The sequence below is a fragment of the Mytilus trossulus genome, chromosome 2 (assembly GCF_036588685.1).
Source record: "Mytilus trossulus isolate FHL-02 chromosome 2, PNRI_Mtr1.1.1.hap1, whole genome shotgun sequence".
Classification (NCBI taxonomy): Eukaryota; Metazoa; Mollusca; class Bivalvia; order Mytilida; family Mytilidae; genus Mytilus; species Mytilus trossulus.
In genome coordinates this window covers 74,854,844-74,882,650 of record NC_086374.1, presented here as the reverse complement: position 1 = coordinate 74,882,650, position 27,807 = coordinate 74,854,844, and the positions used below count along the sequence as shown (strand labels likewise).

At 32.0% G+C, this 27,807-nt stretch overlaps 1 protein-coding gene across 16 annotated transcripts in view; it reads left to right on the top strand.

The window, feature by feature from the left end:
• Positions 1–370: 370 nt before the first annotated feature.
• LOC134708014 (uncharacterized) overlaps positions 371–27,807 on the top strand; it is a 105,817-nt gene continuing 78,380 nt past the window's right edge. For 15 of the 16 annotated variants that reach the window (XM_063568246.1, XM_063568248.1, XM_063568241.1 and 12 more), the window contains exons 1-5: positions 371–485; positions 7,197–7,364; positions 10,992–12,146; positions 12,666–12,817; positions 21,258–21,483. In XM_063568246.1, coding sequence (XP_063424316.1) covers positions 7,229–7,364; positions 10,992–12,146; positions 12,666–12,817; positions 21,258–21,483 — 1,669 coding nt within the window. In that variant the 5' untranslated portion in view covers positions 371–485; positions 7,197–7,228. Of the gene's footprint in view, positions 486–600; positions 690–7,196; positions 7,365–10,991; positions 12,147–12,665; positions 12,818–21,257; positions 21,484–27,807 lie in introns of those variants that run through there. The other variant, XM_063568237.1, reaches the window with a different exon arrangement.

Genomic DNA, 27,807 nt, shown 5'->3' with positions numbered 1-27,807 from the left:
AATTATACTCGGATAAATAAATATTTGTCCTAAATAGGTGATAAAGTAACTATTATGTAAGCTACTGATTTTCTCCCTAACTTAACTTCTTGTGTGTTTTTTTTTAGTAAAGTATGAGATATAAGGCTACTGGTGCAGTGTAAGGAAACCTGAGTCAAGTACCAATAAAAATGTGCATATTGGTTTAGTTTTGAATGAACAATAGAAAGTTCAGTTATATGCTGAGTTACAAACTGTCACAGTAACATTGATAATTTGGTGGTACACGAAGTGTATTTAGATTTTAGTATATATGCCACAGTGCACGAACTTTTAAAAATGTCAGGCCTGAACCACTCGCGCTAGCTTTGTGTCTATCCGCGGTCCGGTGCCGTAACGACCGATACTTCCCGCTTTTGTTCTGCATTTAGTAATGAAAAGGCAAACAGCGACACCTAGCACTTGATAGCTGACTCTGGCGTAGCTGAAAGATTTCAATCGTACATGTAAGTGTGAGGATAATAAATAGTACAAATGTTTATGGTGAAATGCGTGATGAAATTCTAAGCTTTTACGATATCAGATTGTACCTCTTTAGAGGTTGTAGGATAAAAAAAAATCGAGATACTAGAACAGTAACAGGGGCAGATAACCCAATGGAATATTCGAATGCTAATAGTGTAGCAGAAAGCATAAAAGATTTATTCAAAGTCAGTTATAAATATAGATTCTATTTATTAATTGTCACAGTCAAAAAACTTCGGTGGCATATGGATGCCTGGCAGCAGTTATGCACTAGTTATTAATCATCTTTATTCAGATGGATGACTGGAAAACTCATGAAACTTGAAGAAGTCGAGTATTTACTATACCAAACTAGATGTACCAAACATACTCAATTATGTTGACTGACTAGTTACTGTAGTAGTATACCAAATACAAATTGAACTTTACTTCAAACTATATAAATCTAAATAATAACTCAACAAATATAAATTGCATTTGCAGTATGGACGAACTAGCCGGCATTTAATGATATAATATGACATTATGTGACGCACAGCAGGCACTAGACGTTCTGTCAATAAATATTGGCAATTGCAATTGCCAATATTTTTATATAAATTATATAAATGGACACTATTTTCTTCCAATTTCCAATATTTTTATACTATTGACAGAACGTCTAGTGCCTGTGTGTGACGATATATATGTTTATTACAATACTTCAATCGAAAAGGATAAATTAGACTAACAAATTTGTCTATTTCATAAACAATATAAAAGATTCTATTCCTTGAATCTTCATCTCCGTCATTAGTGATGAATGCCACCCAGGAAAAACCATAAAAAATAACTTAAGGGCATACGATACAGTTACAGGGGAGGTAATGACGTTGCTAACATAAAATGTTATTTTCGCGACGTCAAACTGTGACATATCGGGAAAAGATGCATTTTTCGAATGATTTTTATCATTCAAACTGATTTAATTTGAAAACGAGTTCATGGACCCCTATTTTTCTAAAAGGCAATTTGTTTCATTTTGCAGGGAGATTATGTGAACCAAATTTTATAAAACTGTAAATAGAGGATTTTTTCCAATTTTGATAAACATGCAGTAAAAAATGACGTTTTTTTCTCAATTCATGAATATTTGATAAATATGATTTATTTCTGAATAAAAAATTGCATATTTTTTTAGAATACTAATAAAATACAGAAATTACCGATTATTTAACAAAAAACAATTTGTGTATATCTTTTATAAGAAAAAAGTTATGTCTTTCTTTTGAAAAAGAAATTACGGCCACAAATCTGAATTTTGAGCAAATATACAAAATTTCGACCTCATTTTACTCAAAAAGTAGCACATGAAGGTATATTTTTTGTTACATTTTTTATTTAATCAGGTGAAAAATAGCCTATCTGCAAATTTTCATGAACTTGTAAATACAGGTTCAAAACTGTATCGTATGCCCTTAATTCATGGAAACCTGTGACTTAATGTAATGGTGTTAAGTCCAGCCCGTAAAAAAACAAATACAAAAATAAACAGCTACTGCTTATAACATACTTAGGCAGCTACCATTTGATTTTTATGGGGGGGGGGCTAGGATGAAAAATTCTGTCCTGCATTTTTTTAAAGTTGTAATCTGTGTCATGTCTGTCCTGCCTTTTTATTTTTCACTCTATCCGGTCCTGCTTTTTTTTTTTTAGTTTATCCTGACTTTTTTTACATTAATTGTCATCCTGACTTTTTTTTTTTACAAGTGTCTCATCCTGCCTTTTTTTTTTACTCAAAACTCCTGTCCTGCCTATTTTTTTCAAATTTCATCCTAGCCCCCCCTATAAAAATCAAATGGTAGCTCCCTTATATATAGTTATATACACTTGTAATTTGTGGTTTACTATCGAATGTCCACGGCTAGAATGGAAACCTTAACACGAACAAAACATTTGGGGCCAAACCATAAAAAACCTTGACCATTGGTCATTCTTAACACGTGACTGAACTTAGTCTTGATGAACCGTGCAATACATTATTTTTAACCGGATTTTTGGGACAAAAATGTCGGTTATTGATTTGGGGATGTACGGCGGGCGGCCAGCATTAACTTATGAACCGTTCAACCAAAGCTTTTAAAATTTTAATATGTTGTTACTGACAACTAAATGAAGGTCAAGTGTAATAATGGCGATTTTGACTTTTACCGTTCAGGAGTTAAGGGTCTTGAAAGATGGAAAAATGGAGTTTTCAGTCGTGTCCGTGCATTACAATGTAACTCATGAACCATTCAACCAAAGCTTTAAAAAATTTAATATGTTGTTACTGACAACTAAATGAAACTCAAGTTCAATAATGGCGAATTTGACTTTTACCGTTCAGGAGTTATATGGTTCTTGAAAGATGGAAAAATGGAGTTTCCAGTCGAGTCCCTGCTTTAATTCATGAACCGTTCAACCAAAGCTTTTAAAATTTTAATATGTTGTTACTGACAACTAAATGAAGGTTAAGTGTAATAATGACGATTTTGACTTTTACCGTTCAGGAGTTAACCCTTTCAACGCTACACAAAAAAATAGAAAAATGGCTGCTGCTGCTGCATTTTTTTTTAGTTCATTCATTAGAACAGTATTTTCCTTTTCAGACTGCTGTATCTTTTTTATTATATGAGATACAGAGAAAATTATTGCATGAAAAATGCTCAGGATAGCATGAACTGTAATGTTAGACAATTATTTTACTGAAATTTTTGTCAGGTTACCTGCGTTTTCAGGTAATTAACAGGTAAAAGGTGTAATTTATTACATTTGTGTTGAATTTTGAATAAAAACTACTTTTAGTCTTCATTTATTTTGTTGTTTTATCTGCCATATTGTAAAGAAGACACCAGCTGCCCGATTCCGTAGCGTATTGTACCATACATAACGTTTTATGTAATCGTGGCACAAATAAATAGCTCCGTCCTAAAAGATTTCAGTCAACCTCCGTTTTCCCCCCTTTTTCTACGTCTCGTAATGATCGATCAAATCATATTTCCCACACGAATTTAATGTAATAAACACATTGAGATAACAAGAAACCTTTTAACTAATCCTCGTTGTTAGTTTCGCCAAGGAAATGCTGAAATTTTTCCATATTTACAGCTTCGTTTCTGATTTCCGCCATTTGCATTTGTCAAAATATTTGTTTTTATTTTCCTTCTATTTTCCTTCTACTGCATGATTTTACTATTAAAATTGTCAGGATTTCAAGCGCAAATGAGACCTTGCATATCCTAGATTCAAACAAGGAAAAATTAGAGAGAACCCGAACGAAAACCGAATGGTTTAAGAGTCCTAATGAAAAATCTTTTTCATCGCGGCATATGCCGCGAATAGCAGTGGCGAACGGTGTACGTCATCGCGGCATATGCCGTGTATAGCGTTGAAAGGGTTAAGGGTCTTGAAAGATGGAAAAATTTAGTTTCCAGTCATGTCTGTGCATTAACTCATGAACTGTTAAACCAAAGCTTTTAAAATTTTAATATGTTGTTACTGACAACTAAATGAAGGTCAAGTTCAATAATGGCGATTTTGACTTTTACCGTTTAGAAGTAATGGTTCTTGAAAGATGGAAAAATGGAGTTTCCAGTCGTGTCCGTGGCTTTACACATGAACTGTTCTACCAAATCTTCCCAAATTTTAATATGTTGTTACTGATGACAAAATGAAGGTCAAGTTCAAGAATGAGGGTTGACTTTTACCGTTCAGGAGTTATGGTTCTTGAAAGATTGTAAAATGGCATTTCCATTCAAGTTGTTGCATTTACTCATGAACCATTCAATCTAAGCTTTTCAAATTTTAATATGTTGATACTGATGACAAAGATGAGGTCAAATTTGATATTGACGATTTTTACTTTCTCCGTTCATCAGTTATGGTTCTTGTGATATTTGCAGGACACAAATAAATGTTAATAATAATAAATCTGGTTTGCTGTCGTTGTGACAGCCTCTTGTTCTACTATACTACGAAACTCAGAAAAATATATATTATATACCTACATTGTAACAATGACTATGCTTAAAACATGTAAAACAAAAATGAAAAATATTCGGTCATCCGTGTTACCCTTTCTACACATGCATGACATGTTTGGTGCAGTTCTGTGTATCTGCACACCTACATGTAAATGTAAGACTTCAATCAACTGTTCAACTGATAAAACCAAATATTGGAAAATATTGTGTGAAAACATTCATAACATACTTTATTTTATAAAACTTCCTTTTTGCATGTTTTTTATTGTTTCACCCTTCACATTTTGTGTAAATTATTTTTATTATGTGTGTCCAAAATTGTGGAAACCATGTTTTGAGAATTTCTCAATCATCTGGTGATTTCCATGCAAACCTTCCAAAAATATCTTAATTTGAATAAAGGAAAGATATTATACAACGCACTATAGTTGATTTTGAACCAAACACACTGCCAAGGATGCAGAGCAAAATGTACATGTCAATCTGATATAAATTTGACTTAAATAAAACAAATTTATCTGATGTTGCCCTTTTTTTAATGGAAAATGGCTAAATATCATGAATATGGTAAATCATGGGATTGCAGTTATAAATTTACTCTTGAACTTATCAATTTGATTCTTTTTTATCCCTTCAGAGGGGTAAAACTATAACAAGAACAATTTTATTTGTGTTACTTCTTTGTGAAAATGACCAAATTAGCTACTGCCCAACATCACTGTCATGACTGTCCGCCTGGACACTGGGTGCATCTACGGTTGTTTTTGTCTCTGCATTTATAAATCCACCTACAAAATGTATATATATGTGCACTATGTTTTTATATTCGGTCAAAAGCTCCTCAGAGCTTGTGTTGCTTACATGTATTTGTACTAATGCCGAATCAAAATAAAGTTTTTTTCATCTTATCTTATCTTATCTTACATGTCTTACCTCTTAAAGAATTAAAAAAATGGAATGGAAAAAAGATTGATATCTTACATGATTTATTAAGGAGTGACTTTGGCTGTATAATGTTACAAATTTCACACAGACTTTTTAAAATCACTGAAACAAGTAATTTGAAAAGTTAAAATGTAATCACTTCAACAAGTCATGTGACTACATGTAAGTGTTTATAACATTTTTTTGATATTTTTCCCCTTATTGAAGCTGGATTTTTTTATTGGTAAAAAGACAAAAATTAAATTGAAAATGCACTTTGTACATGCAGAAACTGTCTTTTGCTTGATAAGCCATGCAATACTCTTAGAATGCTTGTTAAAATTAGGAAAAATTACACACATGATGAATAAGCGAAAGCTTTTGAGAATTCAAACACTTCAAGTCGTGCTTTGCAAAATGCTTTGAGTAAACTCCCTAAAACTGTATTGGATGTCCTTAAAGGAGACTTCAGGGGCCTATTTTGGCCTCAATTTTCAAGTTCATCTGAAGAAATATTTTGGACACTTTTTAAACACTTGAGTGTCTATTTCAATTGATTTAATTACAATGAATTAGTTTTTGTGAAAGATTTTATCTAATTTAGTCATTAAAAACGCTCCGATTCAAGCTTAAATATGACAAATCTATCAAATTTGCCAAAAATCGTCACTTTTCAGATGGTTTTTGTCAAAAATGAAAGTGGCCGCATCTGTGTTCATCCTCAACCTTTATACATGTTATATATACATGTATTATGTATTATCGTCAAATATAACTTGCATTTCAATATTATGAATGAACATGAATGCGGCCACTTTCATTTTAGACAGAAACCGTTTAGAATTTAACTAAAATGCTAATTTTGTGAACATTTCAGTAATTAAGCATGACTTTATGATGCTAGTACCCGATATATGTGCATTGTATTGTCAAAAACAGCCCATATTTATGTAGCAGAATCATTTTACTCTCCAATAAATAGCTTCATGATTACATTATCAAAATTTTGTAAAACCACTTTATTTTGGGGTCAAAAAGGGGTCTTACTGAACCTAATCCTTTCACATCTTAACCCTTAATGTTGCATAAACAAGCTAGATGCATTGAGATGATTAACATGATTAAATGAAGGTATCAACTGATTGATTAAAACATGCACCTCTAAATCATTGGGTCAATTGTCAATATATATATTGTATATGGCCCTTAGCCACTTTGGAGAGCCATGGTTTAGTGGTTAGCGCATCCGACTACTGACACAAATGTTCCTGATTCTATCCCTGTCTCAGGGAGAAAATTGCAGGGACCTAATTTTCTGCACTCCCTTGACACCATTTGCAACTACAGTCTTGAGAAATGATGATAGTCCGTTGCAAGAGGGTGATGAATAGCTGACCTGTGTTAAGAGAGAGCCATACATCTTTGTACGTAAAAGACAACCTTGTAGATTTAAAAAAAGAGCAGACTTACTAATGCTGCTTCAAGGAAGCACTCATACCCACAAAGTGGAAAGGGATTAATATTTGCAATAACTTTTTCCCAATCCACTATAAATAGATATGTTTAAACTGAACTACAGGCTTGGACAATAGAATAGGATAACCATAATACTCATTTGGAAGAAGAATTAAAAAAAAATATAGTGATCATATTTATTTAATCATGTATATATCATGTACATGATGTATATGCTTATTTGTCAATTTCATGTATTAAATAATTTATTTAAAACTATTAATGTACATGTTTAAATTATGTCTATTTCAGGAATTTGATGGTTTAAAGATACATAACTTACAATGATTGACCTATTTAAGATCAAAGAAGACTTCTCCTTTATGGTTAAAGAGGCAGAGCCATGGACATTAACACAGTTTGTCATGTGGCTAGATTTGAAACTATCTGAGTTTAAAACCAAGGGATACATGGTGTTAGGTAATCTGTAATATTTACCTCTTGTTGTCAGGTTATATTCCATGTTTACATGTACCATCATTACATAAATATGAATCGTTACACAGCATGCACAAACCGTCAAACGTTTGAGAATATATACATTTGTATTTAGAATTCATCAAAGTTGTCTGAGCTTCTAGAAGATTAAAGTCATATGAAACTTCAAATTTCAATGAAATCCAAGAAAGTTGGTATCCCAAGCTAAGATTGATAAAATGCTTCACCGTGGGCAACCTAACTGTTACGACTACAGAGTTCCAACCCTGAACAGTGGGGGCAAGTTTGGACACAAAATACTAGCTTGATACTGTCTGACTTTAATATACATAGGATGATCTGATATATATCCAAAATCAAACAACATGGTCATGATATGGTGAGATTCATCATATAATAAATTTTTTTTTAATTTTTTTTATTTGAAATCATTTTTGGACCCTTAAAACCATCTTCGCTAGCCAAGGGTTGTACTATCCACTCCAGTTCTCTTCACCCTTGGAGGATTGAGATAAAAATTCGGAGACACAAGTTATTAAGGATTTTTATTTGTTGCATCCAATCAAAAAACGCCTATATCATGATCACATGTAAATGTAGAAAGTGTTTGTAAACAATTGCAACGTGTTTATTGTGCATCATGTGCAACAAGTCTTTACATCCCTAAACATAGGATTATATCTAGCATGTCTAGTGACAACTTGAATCTTTTTAATCTTTAATCAACTTGAACTTATAAATAGAAGTACCTACATGACCTATGTAGTTTAATGCCCAAATCCATGACTGTTGACATATATTTTCATTTCGGGCTTTACCAATTGTGTAGAATCTAGATGCTACCGTGTTTTTAACTCTAAATAGAAGAGTTCAAGTGCTACATTGGTCAACAATAATGTATTCGGAATGGGCATGACTTTAATCTTCTGATAGATGGCGCAACATTGTTTCCACAAATGTTGGCTTAATCTGCCAAGGGTGGAGAGATATGAAGTGGATCTTAACCCTTGGCTAGCGAAGATGCCTTAAAACCAGTAGGACTAATTTGAAAACAGGGCCCAAAATAAAAAAAATGTAATTGCTAAATTAGATTTAGCATATGGACCATAATTTGGTATTCAGCCTTTGGTTTCTTTTTGTATCCTTTTTTATAAGTTCTAAAATTTTAACTTTTATTTTGTGGGTTGTGTTGGTGTTAGAATAGTATGAATGGAACAATTGAGTTTTTCGAGAAAAAATTAATACATTTTGATTCAACGTTTACGTGACATGAAACCAAACAGGAAACCAATCTTTATTTTCTTTATTTTGCACAATATAATTCAAAAGGCATAAATAAACACCATTACTAGTGTTACTTGCTTCATGTTAATATTTAAAATCTATTTTCAATGTTATATTAAAGTTTTTTTTAAACCTGACAGGAAACCATAAGAAACCGAAAGCATTTTTTTAGTTTTATTTTATTGCAAAATCTGCTTAAAATAATCTGAAAAGTATACTTTTTCTTAAAATCCATCTTAAATGTAACAGTATTATAAAACTCCTAAATATGTGCTTGTTTTGAAAACAATTAGTACAATTTATTCAGAATTTTCCATATTTTCTCCATTGATACAGGATACCATAATCGTTGTATCTTGATGTTTAAGCAAAAAAAATGTATTTATATTTGGTTTTGATATTCAAGTTATATACAATTTATTCCAAATCATTGGCAATTTAACATTCTTTAAATCCAGTAAAGAAAAAAACTTTTAACTTGGAATTAAAATCTTTAAAATAGGCACAATGTGATACTTGTGACCTGTACACCATCTACATGGTTTCCACATTTTAACATACTTTAGTGGGCTAAAATCAATAAAGTACTTCCTTTCAAGTCATGCATGGTAAAAGATTACTTCTCCTTTGACAAGTTTATTGCGTTTCTGATAAGTGTTTGCAGAACATGAATAAAAAATATTAATTAAAAACTGTGACAGGATTCCAACTTTGTACATTCTAAGTGTAAGGGTATATTAACATGTATTTGTTATTAAATTATATTTATTCACCTAAAATATCCAGTAATATTTACTGCTGAAGTTAAATCAATCCAACGAGCATTGGTACAATGATAAGAGAAGTAATTTCGATTGATTTTTCCAAGGACTCTTCACGTCATTATCGGGAAACGAAGTGTGTTCTAACGTCTGCCAAATATGAAATCGATTTTGTCAAGTCATTGGGCATTTATTTTCACACAGGATCGTATGTAACATTATGCACATAGGAAAAATAACAGACCACCGGCGCAATCTCTTTGACAATTGTATTTTCCTCTTTTAAACAAGACGAAACAAGTCTACAGATTATGTTTGCTAACATCCGGTTGGAAACAAAAACAATGTTTAGACCTAGTATTTCGTACAAAATCGGACACAAACATCACGCCACTATTCTTACATCTGCTACATAAATACTTATAGTTTTCGGCATTTTCTTCTCACTATTCTTATTGGTCGATGTTCTTTGTTATTTGAAAGCAAAAGTTACGAATTTGCCGGTGACGATTATCTATAAATCAATTAGCGTTATGCTCTTCGGAAGCAACAAGTAACGCGAGAAACGACACAAAAATACGGTTGTTGAATCTTTGAAATTCGTATATTTTAATTTTTTTTCTAGGGAAGAGTAGCATACACTTGTATGTTGATAAAAATAATGGCATCTTTCGATGTAGTTGCAACTTTTCTTACAGTAATTCACATTTTATCACTTTTCTATAGTTATAGGAAACGGAGCCCAATAGCAAATTATGTTCCATATCCTAGAGCATGTAGAGCTGCAATTATTCAATCTTTGACAAATTTTTAATGAAATCAAACAGTTTAATTTTGGTCCCTTTTGATCTCTATGTATGTATGTAGACTAATTTGAAAATGAGGCCCAATATCCAAAATAGTAATACAAGGTTTAGAGTCGCACAAAAAAAATTAAGGCTTTGAATTATCCCATTCATTACCATTGAAATTGGATAAAAATGTGTATTTTTTTTTTCAATTAAAATTGTCCTGCTATTGTGCAATACTGTCATGACTGTTCTTATTGACCCCCTACCCTGCATTTTGAAGATTATTTTCTTTTCATGAAAAATGTTAAGTTCCCTATGTGATATGAAACCTCGTGGTAGAATTTCAGAGTCTAAGAGATCCATACACTTACAAAAGTACCATGCTTACACACAAGTTATTGTCCTGAAACTACATTTTTTTGTACAAAAAATCTTTTGTTTTAGACCTCTATTCTAAACTGGGTACCATAACCCCCAATCCCTATCTTCCCTTTGTTGGATTGAACCTTGTGGTAAAATTTTATAGAGATCAATTCACTTGAACTTAAGTTAATGTCTTGAAACCAAACAAATTTAAACACCCTGGCCTTATGCATGTTATGATTGTTCATTTTTACTACAAAATGTATATATCAAATTTATAAAAATGCATCAATTTAATTATGCGAGTATTTATGTGTTTGTGGATTATATTTTTACATGTTTAATATTGAACACAAATCATTTTGTTTTCAAACATATATTTATAATTGTAATTTTATTTTTATTTGTAGACCATAATGTAAAAACAAAGCCTAAATGGTTGGAAGAAGACACCATAACATCTGATATTGCACCACCTCCAGCGCCTTGTAGGAATTGTCATTCATCATCATCATCCACTGGTCATGCTGGGCGTGATGTTGGCCAGTATTACTCAGATATTCATGCATCACAACCTGTCCATCAGCTGAATGCAGCCTCAAGAATTAAGGACAAGGCTCAGCAGAAGTCAACAGATGAGTCAGAAAATATTCGTGGTGAGGTGGGAATTATAGATCTGTCTCATGGAGAAATGCAGAATAGGGTGAACAATAACAATTTTAGACAGAATTCCAATCAGAACAGTGCAATATCCCAAAGTGCCAATTTGAGACAGATACCTTCACCAGGGTCCTTAAAACAAAAAAACCTGACTGTTTCTATTCAAAGACAAGAAAAACGTGCTAGAACTGAAGTTATTGAGATTGATGGATCCTCACCAACAGAGAAAATGTTTTCTTCAAATAGACAAGAAATCGGAAAAACCAGCACTCCAATTGTTAGACGGGCAGGTCAGCTTTTACAAAAGGCCAAAAACAGACAAGCATTGTCAACAGGTACTGCAATATATACTTCAACAACAACAACACTGACACCTACTTTTTCTTCCAGCTTTAGTTCACAGTCTACAAGGACAGCTAGTTCAAATAGAAATTTTGCTCTTGGAGCACCACCAGTTAGTTCATTTCTAGCACCACCTATGAGTTCATCAGCATTTTCAGTATCACCAGTTACTGGTTCACAATCATTGGATGATATAATTGCAGAGACAGTTCAGGCAGTGTCTGGACAATGCAGATTATCAACAGAAGTACCTCCGTCCAGTCAGTCATTTAGCACAGGACCAAAACTACTCGATTCCAGTTCTGTGAAACGTCAGACAAGTTTTCAGGACACAACCTCATCTAATCAGCCTTCAGCACCAACTGTGTTCCCTGGATTGTCAATTTCACCAAATTCATTCTCCCAGATGGTTGATGGACAAGCTGTTCCTGTGGCTCTGCATGCCAATATTGACAATATCAGTAGAGATTTGTCGCAGGTGTCAGCACCATCATGTTCTAATGCCACTGAAGTTAAAATGGAAACAGACCTGAATGCCAGTATAAGTGACTCCTTTAGTACAGGTATCTAATATACTAATACATGTATCATTACACAACATTAATTTACAAATTATGTTTATTTTGCAAGGAGCAATTTTTGAAGGCCTTGCTAAAATATTTTTTTAAAGATCTTTGCACAATCACTTTCTCTGTTGAATTAGCTCACCTGCGAAAAATCATTAACAATGATTAAAGGCATATTTTACATCTCAAAACTTGAGAATTTTTGTGGGATTGTAATTTTTGAGAAAATTAAGGGGAGATTATTCAAACATCATGAACTTTATAATTAACTTATATAAGTATATTTTGTTTACTTTTCAAGTAAATAAAGATTACTTGTACAAGCTTAAGTAGTACCCCTGACCTTTCAAGGGTCTAACTTAAATAAGTTATTAGAGAAAAATAACATACATGTTGTTATAATTGGCTAAAATATCAATACAAACATGAAAAAGGGCTACTGGAATCTTACAGTCAATCATGTCAATTTTGTTAGATTATTAGCTGAAAAATTGATGGATTTTGTGATTATTTTAGATGCAGCAACATTACAAACCTCATTATTAGATACAAGTACAGACTCATCACTCTCATTTCAAGACACATCTCATACATCACATGGTCCTGTAGAGCCTGGTGGAGTCCCTAGACCAGGTCTGATTGACACAGAGACTGCAAAGGCTTATCAGGTAAATCATGTCATGTGATCACATTCATTTTAAACAAAATTGATGAGGATTGCGGTGGACAGTATCAACATGTAAAACCAGAATTTAAATACATGTACAAACTGGCCCTCTACACTGTAACTTTGTTTTCACAGAAGTAGATTTACACATGTCTCTACCACTATTCATCACGGTCATAGTACAAGTCATGCTAGTGGATCTATTTGAACACTGGAAAAATTTGGAGAAGGTTCAAAATTATAGGTTGAAGATATGTCATGGAAATAATTATGAGTTTCTATGACTTTATACACAATTTAATTATCAACGTCCAACTTTTGATATGTTATATATATATTTGTCCTTAAAAATTAAGTAGAAGTTTAGCGAACAACTTCTTTATTTATATTTATTTAAAATATACACTTGCATATATATGCCATACACATGATAAATCAAAATTTATATTAAATTTCCATTTACCGTCTTTTTGTATGTATAGTGCACATTTGTGTATTGTGCGCAACGCACCCCCTTTGTAGTCCAAGAAACGAGAGAAAAAAAGTTTATTGGTCATATAATACTCCTAGACATTTTCAGGAAAGTTACAGCCCCAAAATCGGCAAACAGGAAGTTAATCGGTAAACAGGAAGTTTTTAAATGGACACCGATTTCGGAGAATTCCGTACGGAATACGCAATTAATATGAAATTGAAAGTATTCTAATAAATGAATAAGAATTTAATAAGTTTGAGATAAATATTTTAATCCAAATTTAATAAATGGTTTGAGTATCAAAGACAAGATTATTGTTCTGTTTCAATAATAAAATAATAACGAATCAGTCTAATAATTATAAATAATGTCATTAGTGCTGTAATAAATTGTTGAAATCTCCTTGTTTTTATTTTTTGTTTGATGATTCTAGCTGTTAATCCGGATTATCACACCTCAATCAACAGGTCTAATCAATGTAAAAAAAAAATCAGTGACAGGTTGATTAAATTCATTCAGGTTACAATTATGGGATTATTAGGTTTTCAATCATAATTTCTTGAATGGTTTTAAACAGTTGTTAAACAGTTGTTTAAAAGTTGAAAAGTTACAAAGTAAAAACGTATTTTTCTTAATAAATTTTTCATAGAGTAAATCATCTCTTTACAATATTAAGTCACATGACTGACCCACATGACTTGTGATCACCTGATCAATAAATTAGAAAAAATGGCGGTTTAACTTGTCAAAACAAGCGTGGTTTATTCAAATTTTATACACTTTTCTTCAACTCTCTATGATGAACACATACAAAAACAGTAAGGTATGACAACAAGGAACACAGAGGCTAATTTAATCGACAGCAAAAGCTTTATTGTGTCTTTATCAAGACTTGGTAAATTTCCTGGTTGCAAAACAGATGGATAAATACACAATAAAACTAACAACAAAGATATGAAATGTATTTTATTTGAATAAAACATGACAAATCAAGAACAATATGATACATATTATAATTATAACATGTAAAACATAAAAACAATCCAGCAAAAATATTCCATACTTTTCACTTCACATGGAAATTTCTTTGTAGTAGTTTGGACCTGAAAAAAAGACTAAAAAATTATTTGTAGTCATGTATATAACACGCACCACTCTTACAACAAACATGACCTATAGTCTAGTCAAAATAAAGTTTAACGTCAAACAAATTGCAACAAAAGAATTTTTTGCGCAATTTGAATAATAAATTATGTCTAAACAACATATCAAAATTGACAAAAATCGATCGGCTTGTTTTTTCTTAAAATCGAATACATATTTGCTGATAATTACCGTGTATTTTACGTAACGTTCAGGCTGCCGTAGAGTGAAAGAGTTCACAAAAGGGAAATAACTGCAATGTAGCAGACGAATTTGCTATTATAGTATCTACGATTTTGCCGGTATTGGTAAGTATTTAAATGAAATAAAAGACAATAAGTTGTATAATAAGTATGTTTATAATGTTCAATTCATATATAGATGTTCACGAATACCGTTTTTTTTTGTCAATAAATGTTATTTGTCTACGATTCACACACTGGCTCTGCTGACGCCTTTTAATGAATTAATTTTGAATGTAAGCCTAAAAACTCTGATAAATCCTTTGGTTATAAATAAAACCAATTACCCTTTGATAAAATATATATAAAACAACGAAAAACTACATTTTTATGACCGCTGCAAGCCAAGGCTATTTCGGGAGAAAAAAAGTATGGAACGCCGTTAGCGTCATTTTATACTTTTAATTATCGGAATGAAAATGGAATTTTTAATGTTTTAAGGGCATTTTAAATTATTTCAAGTATTTTTTTCCATCAATATTGTATTATGATGTACAGCAATTAACATTCACACACTTTTATGCAACGAATTAGTGGAAATCGTTGCGTTCTTACCGTTTTAAGCCATTTATATTTTTGTTTATTACTGTATTCAATATACATGATATAACCGACGATTTCAAGTATATTATATATCAATTTAACTATTGCGTTTTATCAATTGTGCTGTAATAAATGTAGAAACTTGTTATGAAACAATATTATATTTTTGTTTTATTTAAATTTTAAATTCATAGCTATAGAATAACATCATATATATTCAATTATAAATTCAAAGGGTGAATTTAAAATTATTTTTTTAATTTTTTTACAGATGGCATCATGGACAGCTGTATCTTTTGTGACAAGCTCCTGGACAACGGTGAACCCACAGTAAAACTTGGAAAGAAAGGGTGTGATAACATCAACAAAATCAGCTCCGACAGACATAAGGAAATATTTACTGCTCCTGGCCAAACAGTTCACCATGATTGTAGATGAGATTTTATAAACCTTAAATCGACGAGATGGAAAATAAGTTAAAATGTAGACCCGGAAATAAGTGATAGAGAAAGAGATTTAAGGTCCAGCAAACCACTTTTCAAATTTAAAGATAACTGCTTGTTCTGTGGGCAAACTGCAAAGAATTACAAAAGAAAAAGAGGATATGACATTGTATGTGTCAGAACTTTAGATGTTCAGTCAACGGTAGAAACTGCATGCAGAGAGACAAATGACAAATGGGGAGAAGCAGTTTTCAATAGAATACAGATGGCTCATTCTGTAATGCATGCGGCAGATGCAGTTTATTATGCTCAATGCAATTCAAACTTTAGAACTGGGAAGCAAATGCCACAAACTATAGCTACAACACCGGAGGACAATTTGAAAAAAAGAAAAAACATCCTATGCAGGTAGACTAAAGAATGATACTGCAGAAAATGGTTTCAAGGAAATTATGTTGAAAATAGAAAAGAATCGGGAGCAAATATCTATCGCCGATGTAGTACGTGAGATGGAAAAAATATGTGGCGTAGAGAATACTTATTCAATTGTCCACATGAAGAAAAAAAATCCTTGATTGTTTTGGTAAATCAGTATTGTTTACAGAAGAAGAAGGAAAACCAAGTATTCTGACGTTTCGAGACAACATTTCATCGATATTGCATACATTTTATAATCGTAGAGGAAAAGAAAATAAGGAAGAAGAAAAGAAATCTATCATATCAACTGCAGCACAACTTATAAAAGAAGACATCAAGCTAATAACGTCTAAAGACATTTATTATCCATCTGCAGACGAAATGGAATCAGAAACCTCAAATGCTGACTATGTCCCTCGTTCACTAAGAATATTTTTGAACTCGTTATTTAGCGAAGCAGATTGTATCAACAATTGGACATGCAATCATACAGGCAACAAGGCCACGAAGTGTTATATCACCATTGCAGATTGGCTTAGGTATTCAAATGCACCACCACTTTGGTTCCCGTTTCCTTGTGGACACACTGTACAATCTTGGGTTTTGTTCATCCTACAGTGAGGTACAGAAATTCAAGATGAACGCTGCTGCGTCAAGAAGCACAAAAAATGAAAATGACAGTCAATCATTTATACAGTTCGTTGCAGATAATGTAGACCGCAACATACGATCTTTAGATGGGTTTGGAACTTTTCATGGGATGGGTATTATATCAGCCTCCACTCCTGGCATCAAGACAGCAAGAGCTGTACCTCGTACGAACCCAAGCATAAAAGAAATTACTGCATTAGCGAAAATAAGCATCAAATTCTACAAAGAACAATCCAACTTGTTCAGGCAATTAAATTATGAAGTACTCAAGAAAAGAGAGATGGGAAATGAGACTTGGAAGCTTGATCTATTGTTGGCCTCTAAAGTTAAGTGCAAGTTGGTCAGCTATAATGTATAAAACAAGTGGATCTTTAACAATTTTGGATCTATGAATCTGATCTTTAAACCAAATCATCATAAGAAGACAAAGTCAAAAATATGGGACATGAATAAAACAAAAGGCGTTCCTGGACAAAACATGTGCAAAGTCCTTCGGATCATTCACGCAATAAGCCGTTGTGACACGACGTCAAAGCTGTATGGTGTAGGAAAGGTAGCTACATTAAAGAAATTTATTTACAGTCAAATATTGAAAGATCTTGCTGAGATATTTTTAAAAGGATCTCTTGTTGAAGACATTATAAATGCCGGGGAAAAAAATAATTACGTTTTTGTACGGAGGTGCTCCGATCGAAGGACTTGACGTTCTGAGGTACAAAAAATTTGCAAACAGAGTTCTAACTTGCAAAGAAGTGATCCAAATACACACTCTTCCGCCAACTACTGAGACTGCTACATACCATAGCTTAAGGACTTATTTACAAGTTCTGACATGGATCGGAGGAGAAGAGATAGATCCTTGTTAATTTGGTTGGTTACTTGTTAATGGAAGACTTATGCCTATCAAGACAAAAAAGCAACCCGCTCCACAAAGACTCCTTTCAATTATAAGTTGCAACTGCAAGACTAATTGTGATACTCGTCACTGCACATGTAGAAAACATGGTTTAGAATGTAACATTTCGTGTGGCGAATGTCGTGGTCAGAGCTGTGTATGAATTCAATGCATGTTGACATTAATTTAGCAGCAGATGAACTAATGTTTGACTCAAGTTGAAACAAATATTAAATATATTGTCAGTTATATTTTCTAGATTTCAAGAAGACAACTATCTTTAAATAACTCCTTATTTTCATGTGACATTGTTTCTTTGACATAAGTTCTTTATTGTTTTTTCATAACTTTCGAATAACTTATTTACTTATAGTCAAGATAAATGAATACTGTGAAAGTACTTTAATTCCTGGGTATCAATTTTCGTGGTTTGAGCAATATTTACATGTTCGTGGGTTTTTAAATTGGTGGATTTCAAATTTCTAAAAAAAAAGAAATTTAAAATTTGAAGCTATTAGAAACGAAGGTTACAAAATGTCTGGATTGAAGGAAATTGCAAAGTAAACATTGACTCCTGTAAATCGTAGTAATAACAGTAATTAGCTCATCATAAAGTGATCAACAGATTTAAGACCATCAAAGGTGTTAATTAGGCCATAAACATGTCACCTAAAGAGACAGTAACATAACAAATGTTATAAACGTATCTTGAAATGTCAAATAATTCTTATCAAAATCAAGCCTAGGCATGAAATTATTATTTCCCATATATGTTCGAGAACTATGATGATATAAAATGAACACTTTATCATACTAGCATAACAAAACCGGAAATCTGACTTTCATCGATCAAAAAAGTTTTTATGATAATTAAAAGATAAAAAGTTGTACATTTTAGGTAATTAAAGATTAAATGGGTATAATCCCGTATGTAGTTGTAGTTATGTGACTGCTTTTAAAGTATTCTCAGATTTGGCGTCATTCAATATAGTATCTAGATCATATCAGTAGTAAAACCTAAGGATCAGGATCTTTCCATATCTTGATTTGGACAATGGTTGTTTTATTTCGTTGGACACTTAAATTCGTGGATCAAGTCACCCACGAAAACCACGAAAATTGGTACCCCACGAATAAAAGTACTTTCACAGTAAGTTATTAAAGTACATTTTGATAAAGTTATTATCTTAAATTTCCGTTTACCTCTATTTTTCACTAAAAAGTAACTATTTCACCCCAAAATTCGTATGTTAATAAAAAAAAATGCATTATTTACAAGAATATTTTATTTACTGTCTAAATCAAATTAAAAAAACGATTTATTTATATATTTACTATCTTTAAAAGAAAAAGATCAGTTTTTGCCGATTTTTGTCACAAAAATGCAGATTTTAACCCAAAATTACTCTTTTTCAAAACTTTTTTCCCAAATTTTGCCACTATTATAGGTAGTTCTCATAACTGTTATCTTATTTGTACACTCATTTCTTATCATTTTGTCATGATAATAAAATATAAGAAAATTTCCAGTTTTCAGCGATTTTTGTGCAAAAACCTATATTTTGACCCAAAAATTCCGAAAATGAGCCCATCGATTTCTGTCGATTTTTGATATGTTCAGTAGGATATGTCAATAGATCGAATTATATCAAGAAACCTTTTGTTGCAATTTGTTTGAGGTTGGGTGATTTTTTGGGCTAGATTGACTGGACTACTAGGGTATAAATGTGCGTGTTATACATACCAAAAGACGGTATTAATTAATGTGGAAAATGTGATTCATCATATTTTTAAGCAGTTGATAAGAATAATGAAACGTGTTATTTCAGTACCTAATTATAGTCCTGTAAGACATTGAATACAATTTGTTCAAGATGTGTTTTGATAATCAAAGTTGATTCCAATACTTTTTATACAACCCCATAAAATATTTGGGATCGTATACTGGTATGATGTTGTCGTCGTCCGCGTCGTACGAAGACACATTGGTTTCCGGATAATAACTTTAGTTTAAGTGAATAGATCTTTATGAAATTCTTTCAGAAGGTCCAATACCACAAGAGGAAGGCTGGGATTGATTTTGGGGATGATGGTCCCAACCATTAAGAATTTGGGGCACAAAACAAGCATTTTTCTAGTTTCAGTATAAAACTTGTGTACAAGTATTTCAATTGCTCTGAAATTATACCGCAATATTAAAATCCACAAGTAGAAGGTTTGAATTTATTTTAGGGGTTTTGGGGCCAAAGTTAAGAAATTAAGGGCCAAGAAGGGGCCAAAACAAGCATTTTTTTAGTTTCCAGACCATAATTTGTGTTTAATTGTATGGATCTCTCTGAAATTGTACCACAATGTACCATATAACAAAAGGGAGGCTGGGATTTAGTTTTAGGTAAATTGCCTAAAATAAAAAGGAATTAGGGGCCAAAAAAGGGCTAAAAAGAAGCATGTTTCTAGTTTCCAAACAATCATGACAATAACTTGTGTTTAAGTGTATGGATCTCTCTGGAATTGTACTACAAGGTTCATCACTACAAAGGAAAGCATGGGATTGTGTTTAGAGTTATTGCTCCAAGGGGGTTTCCAAAAGTTGGAGGGGGGTGTGTTTTTTTGTTTATCAATTTTTTTAAGGGATTCCTTTTTTTCATAATTTTTCAAATTTAAATTTTGAAAAGTTTCAAGAAGAAATCTTCAAATGCACAGTATTGTGCAATAGATTTATTAGATCTTTGACCACATTAATTTTGTGACAAAAACCTTTATTATGTCAAAAATTTGATCACAATCCAAATTCAGACAGTATCAAGCTTGAATATTGTGACAACTGTTCAGGGTTCCACCATTGGGGTAGTATAAAGGTTTTCATTTTCATTCTTGCATTTGGCAAGTGATATTATTGATACAATACCATTGTTATTGATAGCTGCCACAATTTTAAACAACTTCACTCAAAGGTGTACAATATTAATGTATGCATTGGTTCAAGAATTGGATTAACATTTTTTTTCACCGGGCACTCCTTTCATATGACTTTAAATGAAGATATCAAAATAATAATTGATAATATGGTCAGAAAACTGCCAGACTTCCTATAAAATTGGATGAGTTACGACATCAATGATACTTTGATTTCAAATTCTTGATATTTGTATTTATTCTAGTCATGCTAGTAACTTGTCATGCTTGTAGCGTCTTATAAAAGTTATTTAAATTATTTGCCACTGGATGAATATGAACTCGTAATTCAATAAATGCAAAGTGAAAAATGACTTGAATTTATTTCTGTCTCAAATTTATTGAAACATATCTTTGAAATCTTTAAAGAATGATGTAGAACAGAGGGACGTACATTTAGACGTCCAATATACAGGGTTTCAAATTGGAGAATGTTTAATTTTTTCTGAATTTGTGCTGCACTCTTAAATGCCAAGGGACTTTTTTTTATTTAAAAAAACTACAATTGATACTTGGTTGCCACTTTTCTTGTTTATTCATGTAAAATTGTTGATTTCCAACAATATTGAATGCTTTGAATCACTTGAAGTGTTTTTATTAAGAAGACAATATCTATTTACAACTGATATAAACCTAACAACTTGAAGGTTGATGAGAAATTGGATTTTCTTTTTCAGATGGTAGAACTTGTAACAGGTAGTGGTGTTTATGTTTATGATAAAACAATATCACAAGCTTTTAAGGTGGGAACTGAGAGAGATACAGGTACATACAGTGGTGAAAAAATGGCAAGATATTTATTAAATGTATTCTGGTCTAGGAAGGATCTAGTTGGTGCTACTTTATCAAAGGCTGGTCGAGGGAAAAAAATACTTAATCAACAGATTATAGAAGCAATACTAGGTAGGTAGTCAATTTTTAGTCTAGCAACATAAAGAAGGAATCAGGATAACAAGGAAATTCGTTTTTTGCGCCTGCCATGAAATATTTTGGATGACTTATTTTTTTGGGGGGTGGGGGTGTCCAGTTGATAGGTGATAAAAACTTGATTTTGGTGACAATTTGAACTCCTGAATCACTCTGCATTTATCCCAATATGTAAGACATATACTTGTATCAACAGTTTATTAAATCTTCAAGATTTTGGAAAAGAAAAAACTTTTTGCCTTTTATTTATCTTATTTAAAAAAAGAACTCATTAGTGATGTGTTTATGAAAATTGGTACAAATAATCTTCCAACATGATAAAGCCAAGTGCTATTCAATAAAATGGGGTCCATGTACTCATGTTCAAGTTAATGGTTAAAATCAGTTGATAAATGCATCTTTAGCCAATAAAGTACAGTTTGACATTTAGAAAAACAGAATCTTACAATAGCAAGGTCATTATTACGTCCCCTGTCACCATATCGTATGTCCTTAATCATAAAAAGTATGCCATCGTCATATATAGTTTTGTAAGAAGGGAGGTATTTCCACGAACAAAAAGATAAAAATAAATGGTAATAAAAAGAAGTAAATAAAAACAGCTGCATGTTGCTTATAATCTACTTTCGGGAAATATATCAAAAGTTACCTTAAGCCAGGACACACGCTAATAGGAAACAGGGGAGCCACAGTCTCTTTCCCATCTGTCACTTCGCTTTTCCTGACCATTAATAATTAAATCTTAAACTTGCCTTCACTTGCTTTCGTCAACTTTAACGTGATAAAATTTTCCTTAATAAATAAATTTGTTATCCATATATTGCATTAAAAACGTCATATTCCTTTCTTAATTTATTTTCTTGAAAATTAGGAATATAGGGTGGGTTATCCGTAAAACCAACAAATAAGCATGATAAAGAAACCCTGTCCTAAACATTGTTCTATCTTTAAAGTGCTCATGTTATGCTAAGAAATCTTTGGTTTGGGTAATGTTATCCTGATTCTGTCCATATTGTGTTCAGCTTGAATTTAATCATTAGAAATCCTTCTGAACTTATATAGAAAAAGTTGTTAAATGACATGAATAATGTACATGTAAATATAGCCAAACAACAAGAATTGTTGAGACAACATATTAAATGACTTCTTTGTCTCTGAAGTTCTTAGGATCAAGTTAGTATGATCTATATTGCGTAGCAAAATGCTTTGATTTTACACCTTGTCCTTAATAATCTTATAATTAGTTTTACATAAAAAATGACAAAAGATATGAAAAGCTCTTGAGAAGATTTATATTGAAAAACAAACAAAAAATAGAACAAAAGTAACAACCTCTTTTAATCTACATAATGTATTTCAGAGAACTTGAAATTGAGTAAGCAAATTTTGCCTTCTACATGTGCAGTCGTATTATTACCAATCATACCAATCATACGTTAAATGGTTAAGAAGGATTTCAATGAATACTTTTGTACATAACTTTATGAATCTTCTATCTATTGTGTTTATAGGTCATACAAATAATGTTAGCTTCTTTGTGTTAGAAAAAGTTCTTTATCTCCCAAGCAATAAGTACTTTTTAGCCAAGTGAGCTTTTTTCATCACTTGGCGTCTGTCGTCTGTCTCTGTCGTCTGTCTTTGTCATTGTTTACTTTTACAAAAAATTTCTCTCTAAAACTACTGAGCCAAATTTAACCAAACTTGGCCACAATCATCATTGGGGTATCTAGTTTAAAAAATTGTGTCCAGTGACCTGGTCAACCAACCAAGATGGCCGCCATGGCTAAAAATAGAACATAGGGGTAAAATGTAGATTTTGGCTTATATCTCTGCAACCAAAGCATTTAGAGGACATTTGACGGAGTAAAATTGTTAATTAGGTCAAGATCTATCTGAAATTTTCAGAAAAATCAGACAACCCATTGTTGTGTTGCTGCCCTTAATTGGTAATATTAATGTAATATTATCTAATTTGTTGAAAATTTTCAGTAGTATTTAATGTTGTCCATGAGTTTCAAAACAGTTAAAAATATTTTTATGGCAGGTCAATGGTATAGATAGCATTGTCACATTTCATATCTAAGGAGGTTATTTTGACCTGCACTAAGTCATGGCCCATTGACTTCAAAACTTTTCCATTGTTTGCATGCATGTTTAAGTTAAAGTGGTTAGTTCAGCAAATGTTCAGGACATTATATGCAGGAGGAAACATTTGAATAGAAAGTAAATTATATTTCATAGGCGATTGGATGACATGGATGAGAACATGGAGAATGGCATATCTCGCATGTCTTATTTCCATGGATATATATACTGTGAAAGTACTTTTATTTGTGGGAAACCAATTTTGTGGTTTTTGTTGATGACTTGATCCATGAATTTAAGTGTCCAACGAAATAAAACATCCATTGTCCAAATCAAGGCATGGAAAGATCCCCATGTAGGTTTGACTACTTATTTGATCTAGAGAATATATTGAATATCGCCAACCCTGAGAAAACTATAAAAGTAGTCACAGGGCAAACGCATCATGAACTACAACTGCAGGCAGGATTATACCCATTTAATCTTTATAAAACCTAAACTGTCCATGTACAACCTTTGATCTTATCATAAAAAAATAATTGTGATCGATGATAGTTAGATTTCCAGTATTGATATGCTATGATAAAGTGTTCATTTTATGTAGTCAAAAATCTTGTACGCATGGGAAATGATAATAATTAAATTTTATTATCATGCTGCGCTTGCTTTTTATAAGAACTATTTTACATTCAATATACCTTTATAGCATTTGTTTATGTAACTGTTTTCTTAAGGTGATATGTTTATGGCCTAATTAACATCTTTGATGGTCTTTAATCTGTTGTTCACTCTATCTTGGGTTAATTAGGGGCGATATTTTTTTGCGCCAAAAAATAACTCATTTGCGCTACAACTTAATTGCGCCAATACTTCTTTTGCGCCACCTAATTTTCAAAACTATAGGTATCATTTGCGCCAATAAAATAATCATCCAATTGTGCCAATTTATTTATTTTTATTTATATATAACAACTATAGATATAAGAAGATGTGGTGTGAGTGCCAATGAGACAACTCTCCAGCAAAATAACAATTTATAAAAGTAAACCAAAGAGCTGTGGTGTAGAGGTTAGTGCGAACTACTAACGCAAAAGTTCCTGGTTCGATTTCCGTTTGGGATGAAAATTTCATGAACTCAATTTTCGGCTCTCCCTTGACACCATATGCGAGTTTGATCTTGAGGAAACGATGAAAGTCCTTCGGAAGGGGACGATAAATGGCTGACCCGTGTTAAGAAAGAGCCATATCTCTTGCACGTTAAAGACATTCTTGTAGATTTTAAAAAAGAATAGGCTAATGCCGCTACAAGGCAGTACTCGCACCCGCAAAGTGGAAAGGGATTTACATAAGTTGCAAAACTTGTTTCCCAATCCACTATAAATAAATATGTTTAAACTAATAGTAAACCATTATAGGTCAATGTACGGCCTTCAACACGGAGCCTTGGCTCACACCAAACAACAAGCTATATGAAGGACCCAAAAATTACTAGTGTAAAACCATTTAAACTGGTCCAATCTATATAAAAAAAGAGAAACAAGAAACATGTATAAACAAACGACAACTACTGTACATCAGATTCCTGACTTAGGACAGGTGAAAATATATAGATTGACTTCTCTCCTCCTTTATCCGGGCTTGGGACCGGCAATTTTCCTCCACCAAGCCTGACCATGATCAAAACTACATGACTTAATAACGACGTCTGGAAAGATGTCTCTTACTGTTTTGTGCATTCTATTTTCAAAATTAAGATGAATGGTGGTAATAAAGACTTTGACATGTATAGTATAAAGTTGTTTGAAATATTTTTGACAACATTTATAGGTACCATCAGCAAAAAAATCCTCTATTTTAAATCTTCCTTTTCTAAATTGTCTTCTTCAATTTTAAAGAGCTCTGAATTTATTATTTTAGAAGGTCGCCCTGCTATTGTAGTAGGTAAACAATATTTACAGGTAAATGTGGCGCTATTTCATTTCATTTATTGGCGCAATCAATACCATCAAAATTAAAGAGAGTGGCGCAATTAATACCTTTTCCAAACTGCAATTGGCGCAAATTGATTCTGCCTTTAATTAGTGTGATGACTATGATTAACAGGGTCAATGTTTACTTTACAATTTTCTTCAATCCAGACAATTTGAAACATCGTTTCTAATGTCTAAAATGTTTTATTTTTTCTTCTTCATATAACCATTATAACTAAAATCCACGAATTAAAAAACCCACAAAAATATAAATGTTGCTCAAACCACGAAAATTGATACCCACGAATTAAAATACTTTCACAGTATATAGGCCAAGTTCTTAGCTCAATCGTCATGGTTCATAGACTTTGAAACTTTTGCAAAGTTTATATGTTTCAACTTAAAAGTTTCAACATTCACATAATATTGTCAAAATGACACACAAGACAAGACTAACTTTATTATTGATATTGTCCTGTTGAAATAATAATTTGATTAAGTGTTAAAGGGAAATAGTCATAGGTTCAATAATAGAGAAGTTAATAATATTTGTATGTCCTAACATTATCATCATTATGTCATGTATGTGATAATGCTATATGGAGCTATTATTTATTTTGCTATTAAATGAAATGTATCATTTTTATGGAAAACAGTTCGAACATGTTGAAATGAGGATAATTAATCTTGAGACTGTATCAGAAATTGGAGTCAATATTTCACAATGACCAATACTGACAGGCAGAACAAAGTGTTAAAATCTATACTGATTTTTGTACAGACAATTACCATGTCAGATTACAATTTACATTTACATAAGCATAAACTACATAGACTTGGTTATATATATATATAATTCGTCTAAATAACAGCCAAACAATGTTAAATCTGTTTATTTGTGTCAGCAAATTTATTTGTTCTTCCTTGACTGGGATTTGAAGTCATGCTACTGAGATATCATGGCACCAAATCGTGTTGCACTGTGTCTGAATCCTGATGCACAAGACCACTTGACCACTAAAGGCTCTACATAGGTTTATATAAAAACTTGATATAAACTAGCTACTTTAAAAAAATAACAACATTTAATTGAAAAGTGACAGGAAATCTGCCATGATATTTATTTGATGACTACACTCATTTATTCTTTGGTATGTCAATGTATGTGAGTCAACATTATTTGTATTATCAATGCAAGAAAAATTGTAACAAAGAGATCATTGAGATTATAAAATATTCCAACACTATATACTAGTAGGTATCTCTGACTGGGCTGACTACCAATGACTACAAATTGAAGTGAAGTTTTGAAGCATCATTTATAAATAGCAAATACATAACATTAGATAATTACAAGGCCATAAAAAAAGGATAATATATGTTTGTTTGTCCTCACTCTACTTACTTATAAAAATAATCTGCCGTAACTCAAAATACTTTATTTTTCCAAAGTGATTTTTTTTTAATAAGATAGGCATATCTTGAGGACTTCAAAAACCTTAGGGTAGGGTTTTTGCAAATTGAATATTTTCAACTGTGGCCTGAATTTATACTGGTAGTTTCTATTACAAACTAAAATTTAAAACATGGATTATATTTTAAGTCCATCTACAATAATTTTTAGCTCTGAGCAAGGTTATGTATTGTAGCAAGGGTAGGAATCCCATGGTATACATGGTATAATGTTCCCGCTTATCTGAAGATGTCACATACTGACCACTACCGATTTATATGCACCTGAATTTCTAGATAAACAGCTTGTGTGTATGTCAACGTAAATTATTTCTGATTTGTTTATGGTTAGGTCTATGGTAGGTTTTTTTAGCATCTTTGTTAAGTAATTTGTTTAAATTTCATGAAGATAACACTGTTCTTTTTCATTAGGTCATATTGAGTACCACAAAAGTGACTTCAACATAAGATAATTTTTTTCAGTTGTGGAATCAAGAATTTATGATTGGACATTTTTTATATAACATTGAGAGAAGATGTGGATAATATTTTTTTTTGCGGTGGTAAGGCAGCAGGACTTTTTTTTAACAGAATATTCATGATATTCATTTTCATCTGTTGCTATGGCAGATTTTTTACACTGCGTATATATAATATGCTTTTAAGTCACATTTTTATACTATTATTTCATGTGTAATTTTATACAAAAATGCAGAAAAATATTTACTTTTGTCTTGATTTGGCAGCATGTTTTTTTCCTTGATTTGTCTAGTTTTTATGCCCCACCTACGAT